Source organism: Strongylocentrotus purpuratus, unplaced genomic scaffold (assembly GCF_000002235.5).
Source record: "Strongylocentrotus purpuratus isolate Spur 01 unplaced genomic scaffold, Spur_5.0 spur5_scaffold_12, whole genome shotgun sequence".
NCBI lineage: Eukaryota > Metazoa > Echinodermata > Echinoidea > Camarodonta > Strongylocentrotidae > Strongylocentrotus > Strongylocentrotus purpuratus.
Window position 1 is genome coordinate 24,816,515 of NW_022145597.1, and position 20,763 is coordinate 24,837,277.

The following is a 20,763-nucleotide window of genomic DNA, read 5'->3' on the forward strand; positions in this document are numbered from 1 at the left end:
ATACAAATTGTGTATAAATGAAGAAAAAAAATGAGAATATAAAGTGTTAGGAAATAGAGTATATCAAAACAAAATCAAAATCAAAATCATAAGGATTATAAAGGCAAATAATCAGTTAATATATTAATTGTTGATAAATACACTCATGAACACATTCATTATTAAGCAAAACTTCCATGTAGCTACTGTAAATTGTTCAATGCTGTTCTCATTTACATGTATGTACATTGTATTTGAGCACTTTACACTGATGGATATTTTATAAGTACCGTTTTTGTCCGAGCATGCTGAGTGCTAAACTGCTAATGAAGTCAACCACTAGGCTATAAGGCTACACATGTACAGGATTGTACATGTAATGACTATACTAAACTCTTCCCAAAAATGTTGCCATTCAGGTTTTCAGTGTTGATATCTCTTCTGTTACTATAGTATCATATTTGATGTTGGTATCATTGAAAAGCCTGTTTATCGCCTTTAACAATGATGATCAATCGTTAATGATTACTAGGTAATTATGGACTGTGCTGTATATCTGAATAGGGGGCCAAGTCAAAAGTGAATGCATCGTTATTCCTTCAAAACACAATCCACCCTAAAAATTAAAAAATCACTATTAATAATATAAATATTTATATTAATTTTTAAAAAAAATGCATTTTTAAACATTTTACTTTTGACTTGGCCTCATATTCAGGTCTACTGCACAGTCCATGATTACAAATCATTACAAATGGGGCATCATTGTAAAGGGGAATAAAGAGGCTTTTCAATGATACCAACATCAGGTATGATAATATACTTAACAAGAGAGATATCAACACTAAAACTTTTTTTTAGGGGTTTAGTAAACTGTTTGGCACACCTTGTCAATATGGAGTTTGACAATGAAAGTAGATCAGTTTAATGTGTCTCTACTCTATAATCTATTTTACATGGTTATGCTACTAAATGTATGCAGGCACACACCTGGGAAAGGAAACGCACTCATAACTAAAGACAAAGTGGTCATAACAAGACATATGGGTGCAGTGAAACTTAAGGGCGTATCCAGGATTCTGTAAAGGGGGAGGGGCACACTTTTGAATTTCTTTACAGTCAAAATGAATAATAAATAAAAAAATAAAAAAAAGGATGATTCTATTTGTGAGGTGATAATTTACTCAAATAATCTCTTAAATACAGAAAACAACATACCCCCCCCCCCTAAATAAAAAAAAATGTATTAAGTTCTACTGCACATGACTACTTGTAGGTCTACATTTTGAAGCAGGGTACATGAACAAATAAGAAGCATGTTTTTTCATTGGTTTAATGTACATATGTTGCAACATTGGGTTGAACAAATTTTAAGGGGAAAAAAAGTAGGGGCTGAATTATGTCTTTGATAGTTTAGGTACATGTATGCCACAATAATGGGTTTTAAAATGGGGCACACATAGAAAATTAGGGGGCATTTCGTCCTCATGTACATGTATATACTGTACGGCCAACTGTATGCCCAATTGGGTTCCAAAGGGGTTGGAACATAGACCAGCTGTGTCCCCCCCCCCCCCCCCCCCCCAGCCACACACCCATCTACCACTGGTGAAACCTTATCTAGAAGGTTCAGGCTGAATTCACTTTGACCTTTGCAACCCAGCATGTGACTGAATTAATTGTGTTCATGACTCTGTTTATACAGCGTTTATAAATCTGACTGGATCGGGTTACATTTTAATCATATTTTGTTCTCATACAGTGTGAACTCTCTTTAATATTTTGCATATATTTATGGCAGATAACAAATTTCTTCTTCTGCGTCTTCTTCTTCTTCTCCTCTTCCTTCTACTTCTTCTTCTCCTTATCCTTGTGTTTCTTCCTCTTCTTCACCTACTATCAGAAGTTCTGAGTCCCTCCCTTTTTTAAGTACCGGTAGTATTCCCTAATTGTTCTCCTCCTCATTCTCCTTAATGTTCTTAATAGTAATAAAAATGTAAATACCAAGTGTACCCTACATAATAAAGTAATACAGAAATGTCACCCCACGACATCTTTAATGAATAAATACATGTAGTTCTGCAATACCTTTTTGCCTTCATCGCTCCATAGACATGTTAATAAACACTAGGGATTCAAATGTCAAGTCTTAAAAATAGTGCAAGTGTAGCGTGCTACAATCAATCTTATATTTGTGCAAGTGTAGTGCGCTACAATCTGTCTTATTTGTGCAAGTGTATTGTGCAACATTCTTTCATTACTGTTCGGCTCTTACTATGCTAAGGGTCTGCTTGGTTCAACAAAAAAAAGTGGTAGCTTTTCAAATATTGTACTCATAAAACCCTTTCTTATTATCACTATATACACATTACCGGTATACAAAATGTATAGAAAATTTATTACCTTTTCTAATACCACATATTGTCAGGTGCCTGCAAGAATGCTGTTACTGCCATTAACAAGGTATAGCTCTTACAGCTTTCTTGCAGACACCCCACAATACATAAATATCAAATATCATGTATAAAAATCATTGGAACATATAAATGAAATTCTTTTTCGTCCCTTATATTTCTGTTTCTCATTTGTTTACCATTGTTTCCGAAACTCAGGAAAGATCCTGTACAAAATTTTAAATTTTCTTGAAAAATGTCTACAGAGACATAACAATTCTGGGATGTTTAGAACACTTGATCCATGCTCTTAAAAGTGATATACATTGACCTCAATACTATTGAAAATTCCTAGTCTCCTGGTCATATACAGTTAAAAACTAAATTATTCATACCCTTACCAAGTTTTGTGATTTTTGAAGTATGTGAAAATTGATTTGTCTTGATTTATGTTTCTTGATAATGTGACATATTAAAGCTTACATCTCATAATATTCAGCAAAGGTTCTAATTCAACCAATCCATCTTTCATTCTTGAGTTATGAAAAACACAAAAACCATGAAATTTTCAAGGGGTATGAATAATTCAGTTGTTAATAGTTGATTCAGAGCCAGAAGTGATCTAATGTGTTAAAGAACCTGAATTGATGCCATTTTGACTCTCAATATTTAAGTAGTATATGACACTGGCACAGCAAAAGTTACAACACAATTTGTTCATGCTTTTCATAATGTTCATTAAAACAACAATTTTATATCCTATTCCTTCTCAAAATAATAAGTTTTTTATCAATTATTTTGGCAAGGACATTAATTCTGCAAATAAATTACATCATGCAGCAATTAAACAGGTGTACTTGCATAAGGAAAATGTGTCAGCAACTTTGGTCGATTGATAAACAATCTAAATTGCTTAAACAAAATTGGCAAGCAGTGAGGAAAAAACAAATTCGGGCCAACTCTGCTTTTTTATCTTGACTACAGTATAATTTATGGAACAACTCATTCAGAGCAATCAGAACGGTGCTCAACATATACATCACAGAGATGCCAATTTGCATTGGTAAGTTACAATTACTCTAAATAAATAAATACCCATAACTATCTCCTTCATTGAATATTTCTCAAATTTTCACTGATTTGCTTATCTTAATTTATGAATTTGTTTAAGCCTCATTGATGGCAAAGTAGACTAGCTTTCCCTTTAAGAGCATCTAGGCAGTATCACACTTAAATGTTCTAGCAGACACTAGGCTTTCGAACTTGAGGTATTTACATCAAGTTCGGCAGGAGGCAAACCAATTCCAATCTAATTTGAATTCTGTCAAATTACGCAGTCCTAATAGATTTTACAAATATAGCCCTCAAAGGCCCGTAGTCTTCTTGCTCAGACCAAGTTTTTTGTTTGACCACGGGACATCATATATGTAAACATGTACATGTATATTCGGATTATTAGAATATACATGTACTTTCAATCAGAAAAAATGGTAAATGTCAGAAATCATCCATATGTTACAGATACATGTACTTCAGAGTCCTTATTTTCGATACAATAATAATAATAATGGCGGGTTCTTGTATAGCGCTCATGTGACTTAACACTCCTGGCACTCCCGATCATTACCCTGGGTTGAGTGTGGCAAATGTAGATTAATGTCTTGCCAAAGGACATTAGTGCCGCAGCGGGACTCGAGCCGCGGATCTTGTAATCGACAGTCCGGTGACATATCCACTCGACCACGACACCTCTACTCAGAGATTAAAATGCTGCCAAAACAAAAATCAGCATACCTGATATCTTTATTCAGCAGTTACATGAATGTATACTCTATGCCTATTTGTATACATATTTGACTAATGAAAAGTTTTGAATATCAGTGCAAACCCATGTCACACAAGCACCCCTTACAAAACTTTTAAATAATAATCTTTTTCAAAAGAATACCTTTTTCTTATTTTTCTGAAAGAAACAATCGAACCTCCACCATGCTAAATGTACATTATGTACCACAGACTTATGTTTGCATAAAGGTCAGAGCATGTACCAGCTTAAATTGGCAACCATACAAAAATATATTTGTGCATCGCCTTGGAAAGATAACTAATGTTCGGCAGCATCTGCGAGGATATGTAATAGTGTTATATTTATGTAATGATGTTGAAGGCCTGAACACTAAGACTTTAATCTAATTGATTGCATTACAAGCTGTGTACAGTGTAGAAACCAGGCAGAGTGAATGAGAGAGATGTCTGGGACAGAGATAGGTAGAGAGCAATCCAGTGACATAGAAAGAGATGGACCATATAAGATACAGACAGCAAAGAAACATTAAAAGATAATAGAGATGCAAAAAGAGACATTAAAAGACAGAAGAAGACATAGAGACAATAGGAGAGAAGGACTGAGGTGAAGAGACTTAATGTCACACATGCAGACAAGAAGTAGTCTGTGTCAGAGCTAGAGCCAGCCCAGACAGATGAACATACAAAGAGATGAGGGAAATAGGGAGGAAGAGAGAGAGGGGGATCAGAGAGAAAGAGAGAGAGAGAGAGAGAGAGAGGGGGGGGGAGAGGGGGAGAGAAGGGGGGGGCGTTACAGTGAATAATAGACAAGGAGAAAGAAAGTTAGACAAAAAAGTTGTGAAATATGAAGTGATAAATGTAGAAAATGGGAAAGAGACAAAATAAATTAAGAGACATGAGAGAAAGAGAGAGAGAGAGAGGGGGGGGGGCACAGAAATAAAGGAAAGAGCAACAAAATATTACAGAGAGAGCTGGAAAAAGAAAGACATAGGAAAAGAACGAATGAGACAAAAAATACACATGTACGCAGAGGGAAAGAGACAAAACATAAATACAAAGTAGGAGAGACAGCGATGGAGACAAACAAACAGAAAGAGAAAGAGAAAATGAGACAGGAAAGAAGAGACACAAATTCTAGGCCAGATGGATATGACACGCTTCCATTGCTCTGATCCGCTGTGTCACGATACATTACCTTTTCAATCTAGCTAGCACCATTCGATCCAAGTTCTATCTCAATATCATAGTACACATACCCCCAGCATATTTCAAACTAGACTGTACAAGTATGCAAGGTATTCCATGTGGCAGAAATCAAGCATACATGTAGCTAGAATTCTTTGTGAATACCTTTATAGGTGATTAAAGGTAGCACTTAATTCTTGTTTGTTTGTTGTTCTTGCTGTTGTTATTTTTTTAGGGGTCTATTTTCATACTGTTGTTTGTTTATGACATCAATAAAAATAACTTTGACACATATGACAATTTGGGAATTTCAACAATTCAACATCACCTGTTAAATGCCTTTCCATAATACATATAAACCCAAATGTACTTGTATTTCAGATACACTAAAAACTAAATGATTATGAACAATGTAGTACAAATTTGTCTTAAAACATCTAATGATATCATTATTACATGTAGTCCATAAATTTCACAATATGTTATTTATGAAAATCTAACTAAGATTGATAGGCACTTAACTTGCTTGCCAACTATTCCTAATCATGTTGACAATCAATCAATAAAAACCACAATATCACCAAAATGTAATTTGTGGTAAATTGGCATTCCAAAATGTAACCATGATTACTGTCTATGGGTAACACGATTATATTACATGAAATGACTCCATGCTGAATAATAAAACAAAGGTCTACTTGTAAATGTATACTATGTATAGTGGTATACAGAAGAATGTACAGGGAGGGGCGGGGCAATATTGGGGAGGGGGGAGGGGCACAAGTACAGATGTATCAATACATGTGTATCTCTGACAAGCAAATAACTTTCTTCTTTTTTTTTTGTACAAGGTTTCATTTTTTCAAATAAACTTTCCACTATTCAAAAATTATGTTATTTCATTCTTTTCTTCTTTCTGTTTGTTTTAATTTAGGGGGGAGTGGGCGTGTTTGCCCAATAATAGGGGGAGGGGGCAACTGACCCCTGGACACTCCTAAAATTCTGCACCTGTGTACATGACCTACTCTCAATAATAGGTTCCTGAATGTGATGATTTAGTCGGTACTAGGGATGAAAGGAGGAAGTATTTGTTTTAATGTAAGCCTAACAAAACATAATCATTTACACTAAAAAAGCAAATAATGCATTATCATACAACTTCACCCTCACTTTTATACACACTTACAGTACATGTTCATACAGTGTAAACATGTACTTGAACAAGTATGAAACTGTAAATACTGTGACACACAGTATTTAAAAGATATTCATTTTTGTATACAGAATAATAATAGTAGTCATAATTATAATCATGATAATAATTATGATAATGATAATAATAACATAAACAATAATGCTTATAAAGGCAAATATAGGATCAGAGAAAAAAATAAAACTCTCTCTCTCTCCATTATAATATCTGCCATACATGTAGTCATGTACTATATTATGAATACATTAATCAATTCTTATTCAATTTTATATCGATTCCAATTTTACCTCCATGCAAATATAGCCCATCAAGCAAAATAAAACATTAACATTTATAAATCAAATTAAACATATATTGTGGGGAATAAAAAATGTGCACAAGGGTTAAAAAACTGATTTAAAATTTAGAAGGTTAAATAATTTAGCGGCATTCTCAATCCCCAAAACAAACAACTTAGTCATATTGTTTATCAATACAGTTTGCCTAGAGATACAATCCTTAATCAGGATCATCAAGGAATTATTATGAAGAGAAGTTTTGATGATATTCCCAAAGTGTAAAATATCCTGGGTACTTTCAATTTTAAGAACATTCTTATTAGAACATTAAAACTATCAAAAGAAAATTTGCAAATTAAATGTCTGACCCCCAGACAGCATTGAAGCCTTACTGCGACTCAAAATCTTATAATATTAAAAAAAGAGGACAATTTTGGGGGTGGCTACATGTAGGCTTTCATGAATGTTTACATAACGGGTGAGGAAGCAGCTTTAAACTGTTACGAAATATATCATCTGTTGACAGCCTAGAGCCAGAAAGGCATTAACTCTGTATTACATGTAAATGATGCAAGTTAACACCTTCTGGCTCTAAAGCAATGACATACAGTACAGACACACAGCACACACACGCACACATTACATTACAATCACTTTTCATGTCATGCCTGTAATACAGAGATACCAGTATAAATGTGTATGTACATTTACATTGTATAAGATGGATGGTGGCATGTTACCATGGTGACAACAGTGATGTAGTCCAAACAGGTCTCAAAGAGGTATAGAGATTTCGCAATGAAACAGATTTGAGGTCTTGGTCTCAAACTTAAAAACTGGGATAAAATTTATATCCCCAAGGACCAAAAATAGTCCTTGATGTTCTAAAATTTGGTACCGTAGTTAAACCATGCTCCTCAAAGTCCAACTTTTAATGGCGTTCTCTACTAATTGAGTTAAACAATGGACCTACTTACTGGATCTACATGTAAGTCCTGGTTAAAAAAGGAAAAATTTAGACCTTTGTCTAACTACCTTTGTTACACTCGTTTATAGACCGATGGTGAACAAAGCATCAAGTTTAAATCTTAGTTGAAGGATATGGCCCCTAGAGAGTTGGGTCTCGGAGCACATGTTTGGACTACATCACTGTGAACCTTGGATGCTAATTTTTTAGCTTCCATCTGATCCTATGGGAATGAATAACAAGCGTGCATGAAACGGAATGAAAACGTGCAAACTCAAAGCTAAAACTGAATGCAAAACAAAGGAAATTAACTGCAAAGTGACTATTCAGCTAATGACTACGGCGTGGTAAAGAAAAAAAAAGGAAGCAAGAAGTGTTTTTATACCTAAGATCAATCCCGGTGAAAACTGGCTCGGAGGAAAGAGGAGCAAGATCGGAAGTAGAGAAGGAGAAAGCGGAGGAGGTGGAGAAGGAGGGCGTGGTGGGGGAGGTATCGGGGGAGGGTTTGGAAGGGGGGAGTTCTTGGAGGGAGAGAGTGGAGGTGTTTTTGGCTGAGAACCAGCGGTATCTGATAGGGGGAAAGCAGATAGAAGGAGCAAAGACAAAGTTGGGTTAAAATATCTTTTCAAATACAAAAGTGGCATCGCTTGCATTGTACCTGATAGGACAAGGCTGGTATAGAAAGGAATTTGTGCTGGAAGTATACATGTAAATATCATCTGCTGAGGACTAAATGTAGGACATTAACTCATATTATATTTTTTGTTTAAATAATAGTACTAAAGTTTTTAAAAAACATACATATATGTATGTACAACCCGGGGCCAGGGCATCATTTCATGAAACCATCATGAGTACAGGTTCACGGACATCCCATTGATACATGTGTAAAATTCTATGCACGCATTTCAATGTGTTGTCGCTAAACTTGTACTTCTCACGGTTTCGTGAAACGCAGCCCTGGGCATCTAAAGAGTTGATAGAGAAATTGATATCATGAGTGGCAGTTGCCTTAGGTCCTGAAGCAACAAAAATGCTTCAAAATTGACACAATCATTAACAGTCCAAAACTATGTAAGTTCATGTAAAGATGTCTAATTAGACTCAACCAAACTTGTTGCAAGTATAACCATTTTTGGCAAGATATTATATTACTCATGTTAAGCTTTGTAAAATTTTCCTTGTTTTGCCTCAAAAATACAAAAATAAAAAATGACATGATGCAATTCTCTCTCACATTAGAGCATGGCAATTAATGTTCCATATCCCTTATGACACAGCTTCCCCTTGGATAAATGTAAAGGGATATTCAAAATTACTCATTGCCACAATTAACTAATATCCAAGGGTAGCGGACGACATTAACATTATATTTCCTGATCGATTAAATGAGTTAACATCCTTCAAGTCCACAGCAGATGATACGATGCATATGGCACAAATCACAATAGTAGGTATACACAGGTACACTCTCTATCCCGTGCGAACATTTCTAAAACAAGACAAAATATGTGTACTGGTACCCAAGGAGTGTAATAACGTGTACTACTGCTAGAGCAAGTAACATCAAGTAAACAAAAAGATTGCTCCGTTGTTTCCCATGTCACATTGAAACAGGAAGACTGACTGACATGATAACACGTAGCTTACTGTAGATGTCTTACAAGTTACTGTACAATGCTTGTAACAGACAAGTATTACATTACATTAACATAACTGGGTGGATGTGAAAACAAAATGATTCATTTTAGTTTTCCAAACTGCAATTCTGAAACAAGCAAAGAAAATCAGGCCTCAGCTCTACTGCAAATAATGAGCTTTAGCTTAATAGGGATCATGAAGAGGAAATACATTTATTCAGTAAATTAAGTAAAACTTGAAATCAAATAATTCTAATATCAATTTCAATGTTAATTTTCTTGATATTACAAGGCCTTTGGCAAAGTAATAATGAACATTATGATAAATGTACATTATATCTTTCATTTATTTGTTTTTGTTAGCTGGAAATTTATCAAATTTTTTGATAAAACACTGCAAAGGAAATTTCACTTCAAGAAAATACAAGTAATTAACGGAGCATGATCAACATACAAAGTACAGGGTCGGCTAAACTGGACAATGATGCTTTGCAAGTTGACACATTTTCAGGGTTGGCTTATAATGACTCAGCACATGATTTTTTTAATGATGTTAAATATTTTGCTGGTGAATTTTACAAACATCGTTAACATTTATTGCAAATATGAGCATATCGGAGCAACACCAATTATGATACACATAACTTTGATGAACTTGAATTACATTTCTCAATGACCAATGATAAAATGGCTGTTTACACTCCTTTTTTGGAGGGGGGGGGGGGGTCCTGAAGGGTGATGACTTGCTCCTAGAGAAGAACTATTAAAACACAAAATTCAATGCACTTCAGAACGATAAATGACATGAAATCCAATCGGTTGGCTCTCACTCATTCCAAAATTTACACAAAAAGTAAAATTCTTATGTATGCAGGACAGCCATTTTGGTGTTTGATCACTTGTAACCTTCTTGGAGTACTCTTCAGAAATCTTTTGTTATAACATTTCCGAAAAAGTCCACTATCACACTTCACTTAAATTTGATTTTTTTTACTACATTAATTGAAATTCAAAGCTTTGAGTATTTGTTTACACGCATAACGATTAACAAAGGAAACAATTTCTTGCAAGGCCTTTCTTACCAAAAACATGGAAGTTCAATGGCATTTCTACCTCAATTTTTTGGTGAAAAGGTATATTTATCTTGATTGATTTATAATAAACAAGAACAAAAATATGACTGCATTGGATGTCACATACTATTTTTTTGCCAATTTGGAAAGAAAAGAAGGCAATCGATCCGCTTTTCCTTCCTTTTTACGGCCGAGGAATACACGGCTTGGATAACGCTTCACCTTTCTCCCTTAAGCTGTTCAACGACTAATCTTTCTTTTCACCAATTAATTTGAAGAATGGGTAGGATTATCTTACACAGAATGGGATAGACATGGATGAAAGCATAGAGTATTTGCTTGGAAGAAAAAGCTTCACAACTCTCCATTTGTCTGATAATTCTCATTCCTATTGTTAGAGAGGGACATGTGCATATGTACACATTTACATGTACATAACGTATATGGTACACTAGGGTCCTGTTTTATAATGAGTTGCGCTCGATCCAGATTTATTGAGTACCAAAGTGCTAACGTGATATTCGCTCGTCGTCCAGGTTACTGGCTCTAAACAAAAGAGCCTGCTCATGAGGTTCATAGTGAACGTTCTGGTTTTACAGCAGATGATATTTCACAAGATGAACAATCATGAAAACTTCTAAAAAAAAACTCAAAGCCCTCTGCTGCACGGATGCATCCACACTTCCATAGAACATTTTCTGAAAGAGGTTTAAATGCAAATTCTAATGACTGAGATTGATTGTATAACATACTTGGTGTTGTATGGATGCCTTGTTGAGTTCCAATCACTCTGCTCGATCATGCCTCTCCTCTTGTCCGCTCTGGTAGCCTCTGTGGCAAGGTATTTGAATATGTGTACTCTCCCTCTGGTACAGACCTGGGTGGGGGTGTTTCACAAAACTTGTCATCAGTGGCATGTGACAGTTTTTGTTATAGGCTACTGAAATCCTTGCTTCTGATTGGTTATCAGCAGATTTGTCATTGATTTTAGTCATTTGTCATTGAAAAAGGGCTTTGTGAAACAGGTCCCTGAGCATCGATGGTAAGATAGAAACATCTCAGAGCAGGTCCAAGATATTTTTGTATTCACGTCTGATAACAGTCATACATGTATTTAAAGCCCCACTGCATTACTTATAGCTACTTGCGCCCTCTATATAGCAAACAATGCATAAACGGTGACCATTGGTCTCCCATGATCCCCTTTTTCATATGTTAATTGAGAGCTGAGTTGATGAGATAACCACCTGTCAGTGACCTTGCAGGGAGGTCTATTCTCTCCTGACCAAACTAGTGCAGTGGGGCTTTAAAACTAATATTTTGAACATAATATTGTGGTATGGAACCTGTGACTACCAGAAAATTTGGGAGAGGGAAGGGGGAGCAATAGGTCCCCTCTGATGCTCTAGATACCATGACAACTTGTCCTGGAGGATTTAAGAGTGGATTGTAGTCCACTTTATTGGTGTCTCCCTCCACCGCAGCCATTGGGCACTACTAAAACATTTGAAACCAACCTCAGCTCAAGGATTGGTGGGCAGATTATGGTCCACTTCAGATGTGCCCCCCCCCCTCCCTAAGAAAAAAGAAAAGCCAATGGGTCTACTAAAGCCCTTGATACCAACCTGAGCTGGAGGGTTTGTGAGAGGATTGTGGTCCACTACGAAGGTATCTAGCGTGTGCATGGTCCGGTAGCAAGGTGGAATCAGCTGGATCTTGTTGCATGAGATATCAAGCTTCACTAGTTTTAACTTGCTGATTTCTGTAGTGTGGGGAGAAGAGAGAAAAGTGAATTTATAACAATTTTCACTTTAATTACTTGAACATGTATGTCAAGATTAAATTGATTATTAATAGAGAATAAAATATGCTGAGAGTAAGAAAGGCCTAACTCTGTGCTGAAGGATGTGACTTTTAAAAACCTGCTCGACTCTCAGCAGATATATACTTTCTCTCTTTCTCCCCCTCCCCTTCTCTCTCTCCCTCTCTCTCTCTCTCTCTTCCTCTCCCCTCCTCTCCTCTCCTCTCCTCTCCTCTCCTCTCCTCTCCTCTCCCCTCCCCTCCCCTCCTCTCCTCTCCCCATCTTCTCTTCCCCTCCCCTCCCCTCCGCTCTCTCCATCCCTCCCTAGCTAGCACACCTTCAAGGACTACTATACACTTTAAAGCTACATGTACATGATGTACAAGGTATCAAACCCACAATGTGCAGCATTCTAGTGGCCTCAGCAGCCAGAAAAGGACTCCCTCTTGTCCCATTTCGTCATCTAAACACTGAAGACCCTGAAGACCCTGAAGACCCTGTCCACATTAGCCCAAATTTTCAAAATACAGTAGGCAACTATTTTTTACCCAGGGGAAACTAGCTTTATTATAATCGAAACTATAACATGTATGTCAAGCTCCATTGTAATTCAGTTAAGATGCAAAGAGCGCGCTATTTTCACCTCGCACTTATGTTTAGGATAATAGCTCAAGCTATAAATAAACATGACTTGTTAGCAAAAATAGCCCATTATTTGGCCAACCGCGGGAATATATTGCCAGTGAAAACACACTCAGACAAGGATATAGGCTCTGAAACTTGAGATAATTGCTCAAGCTCAAAGAGAGTGCTTGACTTGGCCCACTGAAGATGGAGAACCTTAACCTAACGACACAAAAAGGAAGCGTGTATCAAAATCAACACGCATTTCAATAAGATGTCTATAAACTTCTATTTGTTTGTATAAACCTACATGCACCACTGTCACTGTACATGTACTTAAATACGTTAAATACATTTAAACGTTTAGTACAAGATTGTTGACATCACATTGAAATGTGCGTATTAGATTAAAATGCATTTCATTTGGGTGTCCACGAACTTGTGCTTATCATGGTTTTTCATGAAAACAGTAGGACTGTCTTCATCAGCTCGAGTTAGCCGAATAAGCCGCTATTTTAACTATCCCGACCACAACTTAGCCAGTTAATTTGCATCGTCATCAGCCTGCAGTTGCTAGCAGGTTAATATCCTGAGTCTGGAAATAGCGGGTTAATTGGCAAACTTAGGCTAATGAAAACAGGTCTTATGTTCTGGAGCTTCTTCAGACTAATAGAAACACACCCTTAGAGACAGATAACCCTCAGTGACTGATGACCTTACGCGACATACTCGCCCCCTGGGGTCAAATCTAGGCCCTCTACCTCCCTTTCAACGACTCCCTCATGTTCGTTGAGGGGAAAACAAATTGGGTTAAGAACTTAAGAAAACTCAGAGCATTGGAATGCCATTGCCAAGTACGTCATTGAGAAAACTACTTGTTTATACATGTACCATACCAGCTACAGCACAAACTAACAATAACACTTTATCCTTGGCATTTGAGGCTACATGTTTTGGTCATGTGATATTAGCTAAACTTGTCATAATGCTATTTCACATGAAAAACTTTATGTACATGTACATGTAAGCTCAGAATATACAAAATGTTTCGTATCATTTTTTTTGTTTGGTTTGACTGTTTTTTTGTTTGTATTTTGTTTGTTTAAGTCAATCATCATAATCCAATTAAAAACAAAACAAAAATTAATGTTGCCATAACTGTGATAGCTTTTAAATTGTTTGAATACATTTGACTGAGCATGTCACTGAAGTTGCAAAATTAAATCATCAACGTCTAGTATTGCAGAAGGGAATAACAAAAATTAAAGGAAATAACAAAAATTAAAGGTGATTGCAATATTCTATCTAAAAAATCTAAAAAATAATAATAATGTACCGGTATATAAAAGTAAAACTGCATACCACGGTACATGTAAATAATCATCGATGGTAGAAAAGAAAATTCACAGTAATCCGACTGAAAGTTACAAGATACAGAATACTTGGTAAAACATAAATGTGAATTCTGGTCATGCAATCGCACTGTGAAGAAAATGGTGTGGAAGCATTTTAGGGGGGAAAAGGATAATCATGTAGCACATGTATGCATATTAGTGTATACTGTGAGGTTTTGGTCTTGTTAAAAGTCACATGGACTGTACACAGAAATGCGCATGTGGCACTACACAAACATGTGGCTTTAAAGTGTGGGTCCACAACCTTTAGCTACCAATCGTCCGATTTTGAACAAGCTAACTACCGTAAGCAATATGTACACACATCATATAAAGCCACCTGGCACAATAATACTTGAACATACATGTGCAGGTGCACTGTATGATTAATTCTTAACTCATTGCTTCATGATGATTCAATCTCAAATCATTGTCTTTACAGCCCCATTCACACAAATGCAGTAAACCGTTTTGTTGTTGTTAATGCAGTACCAAAATCAAATCAAACATGAGCCTATGCATAGTTACTGAGCCCTGCGTTATGAGATATAGAAATATGAAGTGTTTTACATTTACGTCAACATTATAAAAATGTAGCGGTTTACCGGGTCTTGTCTGAAAGGGGTAGAATCGTTGATATACTAACCATCTGGTAATGTGACAAGGTGATTTCTTCTGATGTTTAACTCTTTGAGTCCTGACATCTCCCCGATCTCATTCGGTAAGTTGTCCAATTCATTGCAGGAAGCATCCTACAAAAAAAAATTGGGACAGTTGTTAAGACATTCTTTAGATTCAGGGGGTACAGTACACACTGAATCTAGATGCAAGCCATCAAGGAAATAAACAACCTCAGATATAAATAACAGACAGTAAGTATAAGTGAGCATGTAACAAATAACACTATGTTCTATTTAAGTCCTATTGTATTCTATTTAAGTTCTATTGTATTCTATTTAAGTTCTATTGTATGTTGATTTCAATCTGTAAGAACGTCAACGAACAATGAATTTAAACTATGTGATTGGCAAGCATAATCAAAGAACTGTTTTCTGCAACAACAACAAACGAAATATACTCACCAGAAGCATTAATGTTCGTAACTTGCCAATTTCTGGAGGTAACGAGACTAATTTGTTGTTGCTTAGTATTAGGACTTCAAGGAACAGATCACATATTTGCATAGGTAAGACACTGAGCTGGTTTCGACTGTCAAAAGAGAAGCAGGAAAATAAGAATGTTAATAAGATATTATCCAAATTTTATCAATGCAAAGCATAAAATTCATATAACGAAGTCAATCAATTATATATCAAATTAATGATTTTTTACAGTAAATTAATAAACCTGGGCAAAATAATGACACAGGAACTGATAACATGAATATGTACAAAAAAAAAGTGTATGTTTCGGAAGTGTACAAGCGCAACTCTCTTTTCTTTTTCTCTCTTTGTCTGTGTCTTTTCCTCTTTAGCGCTACACGTACATGTACAAAATATCAGTATTCGCCCACCCAAATTCGATAGGGAGGTTTCGGTTCAAAATATGGTAAGTTCAACCCCTATTCCATGGATTAAAATACACACAAATGTGTCTTACATGTATATTGCCTGTTCATTGCTCTCAGCCCTTTTTTCCCTTCTGTCTCTCACATACTTTCTCACAATCTCTTTACAAATGTCCATATGTACATGTATGTACATGTATGCCTCTGTGTTTCAGTCTCTCTCCCTCCTTCCCTCCCTCCCTCTCTCTCCCCTTCATCCCTTCTTGGCACCCCTGCATGCGAGGGGGAGGTCACCATGCATCAGCCTCCGTTTAGTACATTTGATCCGTCAGACTTCCTTCCTCTGACTTGCTGTCTAATCGCTCCGATCATGATAATCCCATTCCAATGCCAGAGCGGGTGATCCGCATCCTATCCCTTCCAAGTCCCCCTCATTCAAACTTACCCTCATTCACACTAGAAAAATTAATTGTATAAATATATGAAAAATATATCTAGCTATACAATTGTAGATACGATATAAATTGAAGTTACATACATTTATTTCTACTGTAGTTGGAACGTCTTAGATAATAAAACAATGTACATGAAAATCAAAAAGGATGTTTCATTTACTTTACAAATGAAAACTACATGTAGATGTAAGTTATCTTCTTATTTTAATTTGATTGTCGTTTAGTAAGAAAATGGGCAAATCACTTGCGCATTTCTTTATACAATGTTTCTTTCTTTTCTATTTATATGACAATTTTTCACAAGTTTATGCCTCTTTCACTATACAATGATTCCTCATACATGTACTACATGTATCTGAAACCAGAAGGACATTAAGGTTGTGTTCAAGTAAATCTGCATTAAAGGTAAAGACCAGTTTTGGAAACGCCCCAATTTCAAAAAATGAAATGGAAGCTCTTAGTACTAATCATGTGAAAGAATATGTTTTGACTAATACATGATGATAAAAAAATTTGCCGGGAAACCGCCTACTAATTCATATATTTGGTAAATTTGTTTCTCTCATGGTCTGTGAGAGATATAGGGTAGTCCCATATACATCTTTCTGTGTATAGTGCTTGTAACTTTACGAAGAATGGGCCAAATTTCTTATCATTTTGATGATTCCAGAACCTTGCAGATGCTAGATGCTAGATGATCAACCTTTTCTGATCGATTCCACAACGTTTCTTTCACAATGCAATCGCATGACCATAACTGTTCTTTACCTTTAAAGTTGACGCCCTTCTCGCTCCAAACATACAATACCACATTTCGCCTTGTGTGAACTGGGTGTACAGGTAACATCCCTGTACATGTATCTGACATCACGCCCTCTGTGATTAACTTGTACTTTCATGAATTGATCCTCTCGGTATTGGGGTCGCATGTTACGGGGGTAGAATGCAATATATCCACAGGAAAAGCAAGGGCTATGAACCCATAATCTTTCCCCTACCCACTTAATCTTTCTCTCTGTTGGTCGCTCCCCTGCATATAACATGGGAGGCCTAAACATACCGGTACATTAAATGCACTCCATAATGTACTCTGTACAAGTGCAAAGTGTAGGCCTTTACATTTCACTCTTAAATTTAAAGCAAGGCTGTGTAAATGTGTATGCACCCTCTCCCTTGCAGATAACCCCCTCCCTAAAAAAATGTTAATAAAAAAAAAAATGAGGAAGGATGATGATGATGATGTTTTTGTTGTTTAAGTTCAATCTCTTGATATTTCATTTGATTTTCATTAATCTAATCAGAATACATTTTTATTTGATTATATCTTTATTTTTTAAGGAAGGGGGAGGGCACATGCACATGTAAATAAAGTGTACTATTTATTGAAACAAGATGGCATTGTGTCCTATTTCAGTACAACACTTGAGGCACTAGCGTAAAGGCCTTGATTATTAATTTACGCACATAATGTATCTGTACCATGTCTTTAATGTATATACATGTATACAGTACAGCTCATGGCCTACATGATTAATTCCCTGTTTAAATGTTATCATACGGTTGTTCAGGAAATTAAAAAAACAAAATGAAGTAAGCCAGCCAGCCAGCAAGCTTATAAATAGGAGCCAATGCTGTCATATCCAATGAGCCATTTATTTAGGCAGCATTTAATTAGAAGGGGCCAAGACTAGGTGGATATATATCCAGAGTGCAGCAACTTGTATATTGGAAGTACAGTATATTCCAGCCGAGAAATTTAATTAATACATGGCATGCATCATCGTATCACGGTAGTGTTCACATGCAGTATACATGTAGTAGATTGGTCTAGACTTGTTTAATTGTATACTACTGTATATGTACAATCAACAACTAAATTATTCATAACCTTACCAAGTTTTGTCATTTGCTTAAGTACATTGTACATGTACAGGGGTATGTGAAAAATTGATTTGTTGTGATTTATTTTCTTGAAAGCTACGTGTAGTGTAACATATAGCATTCAGCACAGGCCCTAATTCAATTGATCCACCTTTCATTCTTGAGTTTTGAAAAACACGACAACCATTCAATTTACAAGGGGTCTGAATAATTCAGTTGTAAAGCACTGTATAAAGCCTGAATGTACCTGTACACGACAAGTGTAAAAACTAGGAGCAAAAGATAATCTACCGGTACTGTTAATGTTATCCAGGCTAGTACAGTATGTGAAAGCACTATTAAAACTAAACTATTTTTGGCATTGCATGTGATAAATCAAGTAACATTTGAATAATGTACATGTACATGCTGCAATTTCCATAGACATTTTACAGACTATAAGGGGTACAGTATATCCTCACAAGAAATGTGTGAGAGGATGAGGAATGGATCACTTCTTGAGAGGTAGAGAGAGGCCTAGTGTTAAAGGGATAGTTGAGTTCTGTTGCAGAGGGCACTACAAAAAATAGTGTCAAATATGAAAGAACATACATGTACAATTTAAATGACAAAATCATCTGTGTTTGATCAAAATCAGTTCAGAGACGGATGAAATATCCATAAATATAACGATTTCTAATATTTGTGTACCACCACAAATATTTGATAATGTGAAAAAGCTGTTGAAAAAAGAAAATAGCTCCTTTTACGTTGTATTTCAGCTAATTAATGTCGATGTTGGTTTTTTTGTTGGCTTTTTTGTTGGCTTTTTCGTGTTCGTTATATTAAGCCTAACCAGCCGGCCAATGTTTTGTTATTATTAATTAATTAATTAATTAATTAACGGTCACCATATTTTTTTGAAAGTGGAGTTGAATTGGTATGATCGTATTGGCTAATTTTCACACATTTGGGGGTCTAAAATTACCTTCATACCTGTAGCAATTTTAGGTTCTAAAAGGGCACTAGAAATGTCATACATGTAGATGATAAGAGCAATAAACCATGCACTTTGAAGGCATTTGCGGTCTGAAAACAGAACTCAACTATCCCTTTAAACATGAAGTTTGACAGTAAAAGAAGACCTACATTTCTACATGTATGTTTGCAACTTTGCATAAATTCTTGTTCTGATCGTGGTACCAAATGCAAATGTGGTATGGAAAGAGTACAAGTAGACTCCTTTGCCCGAGGGCCAAGCGTCTGTCTGATAGCCCCTGTTAATAAGGAATGCAATCTAATTTAGGGACGGCTTATTGGGTAAACATCCAATTAACTTGCAGGTATATGTTCTCTCTACCAAGTGGCAAGGTGAAGTTGCGTTTCCATTGGCTTCAATATAAGAAGAGTTGTGGTATTATCGCCATCCATCATCATGTACCACTATTGTCAATATAATTATAATTTTTTAATTATAATTAGTGATTACTATTATTTTTATTTAAATTATTAATATCATTATCATTATCAGCCATCATTATTTATCACTTTTGTCAATAAAATTCTAATCATTTTTTATTATAATTAGTGATTATTATTATCATTATTATTTATTATCATTATCATTATCATCATCATCATCATCATCATCATCATCATCATTATCATCATCATCATCATCATCATCATCATCATCATCATCATCATCATCATCATCAGTATCATTATTATTATCATACAGTGTAATTATTATTATTATTATTATTATGATCATCATTATCAGTATCATATCATATCACCATCATCATCATCATCATTATTCATCAACATTACTGTTATCATTATTATCATCAACAACCTGTATATTTTAAATACTTGTACATAGTACGTGTACACCTGTATCACCATCAGCTACGGGTGCTAGTTGACCCTATATGTATGAATTATGGAGTATTTGATCTACTTGACCTGCATTTCGGGCTCCACGTACAGTACATGTACTATACACATATTTAATTCTATTGACAAAATTGCCTAGAACCCCCTGGATTGTGAGGACACAGCTTGACAAAAAATCCATGCTGATGAGGTAAAGGTCAAAGCCTGTACTTTCCAAAGCTAACAAGTACAGTTTTACCTGAAAAAGGTATAAACACAAATGCATAACAAAGATTATTTATCCCCAGGGCCCAGGTCTGTTGGCACCTGTACCTGTAAGTACACCTCTGATAGATCATAAAGATGCGTAACTTTTTTTTAGCAAACTCATTTTTGTTTCACTTTTAAATCAATAAAATATCCTCTGTTGTGGATTGCCTGCTTGTGTGAATGTAAACAACCTTTGGAATAACCGGCCAACTCTTTGCAGAAACTGACCTTTATAATATGAAACATAAGTAAACCAATCTACTGTACCATATACAAGTAGGCCTACCAGGTACATGAACAGGATGGACAGGATGTTCCTGTATAAACTTAAGTTTCTGATTGCCGGATGTCCATCATATAATATAACTATTTTTTAATGAGTAAAATTATGTGAAAAAACAGAGCTAAATCATCCTAAAAATCTAATGAACCCTTCGTGG

The 20,763-nt window shown here is 35.6% G+C and overlaps 1 protein-coding gene across 5 annotated transcripts in view; it reads right to left on the minus strand.

Moving 5' to 3' along the window:
- The window catches only part of LOC575134 (leucine-rich repeat and calponin homology domain-containing protein 1), a 50,041-nt gene that overhangs the window by 19,265 nt on the left and 10,013 nt on the right, over nt 1-20,763 (minus strand). For 4 of the 5 annotated variants that reach the window (XM_030982212.1, XM_030982210.1, XM_030982208.1 and 1 more), the window contains exons 3-7: nt 15,436-15,562; nt 15,000-15,105; nt 12,160-12,296; nt 11,287-11,411; nt 8,207-8,389 (exon numbers count right to left, since the gene is read on the minus strand). In XM_030982212.1, the coding sequence (XP_030838072.1) occupies nt 8,207-8,389; nt 11,287-11,411; nt 12,160-12,296; nt 15,000-15,105; nt 15,436-15,562 (678 nt within the window). The remainder of the gene's footprint in view (nt 1-8,206; nt 8,390-11,286; nt 11,412-12,159; nt 12,297-14,999; nt 15,106-15,435; nt 15,563-20,763) is intronic. The other variant, XM_030982213.1, reaches the window with a different exon arrangement.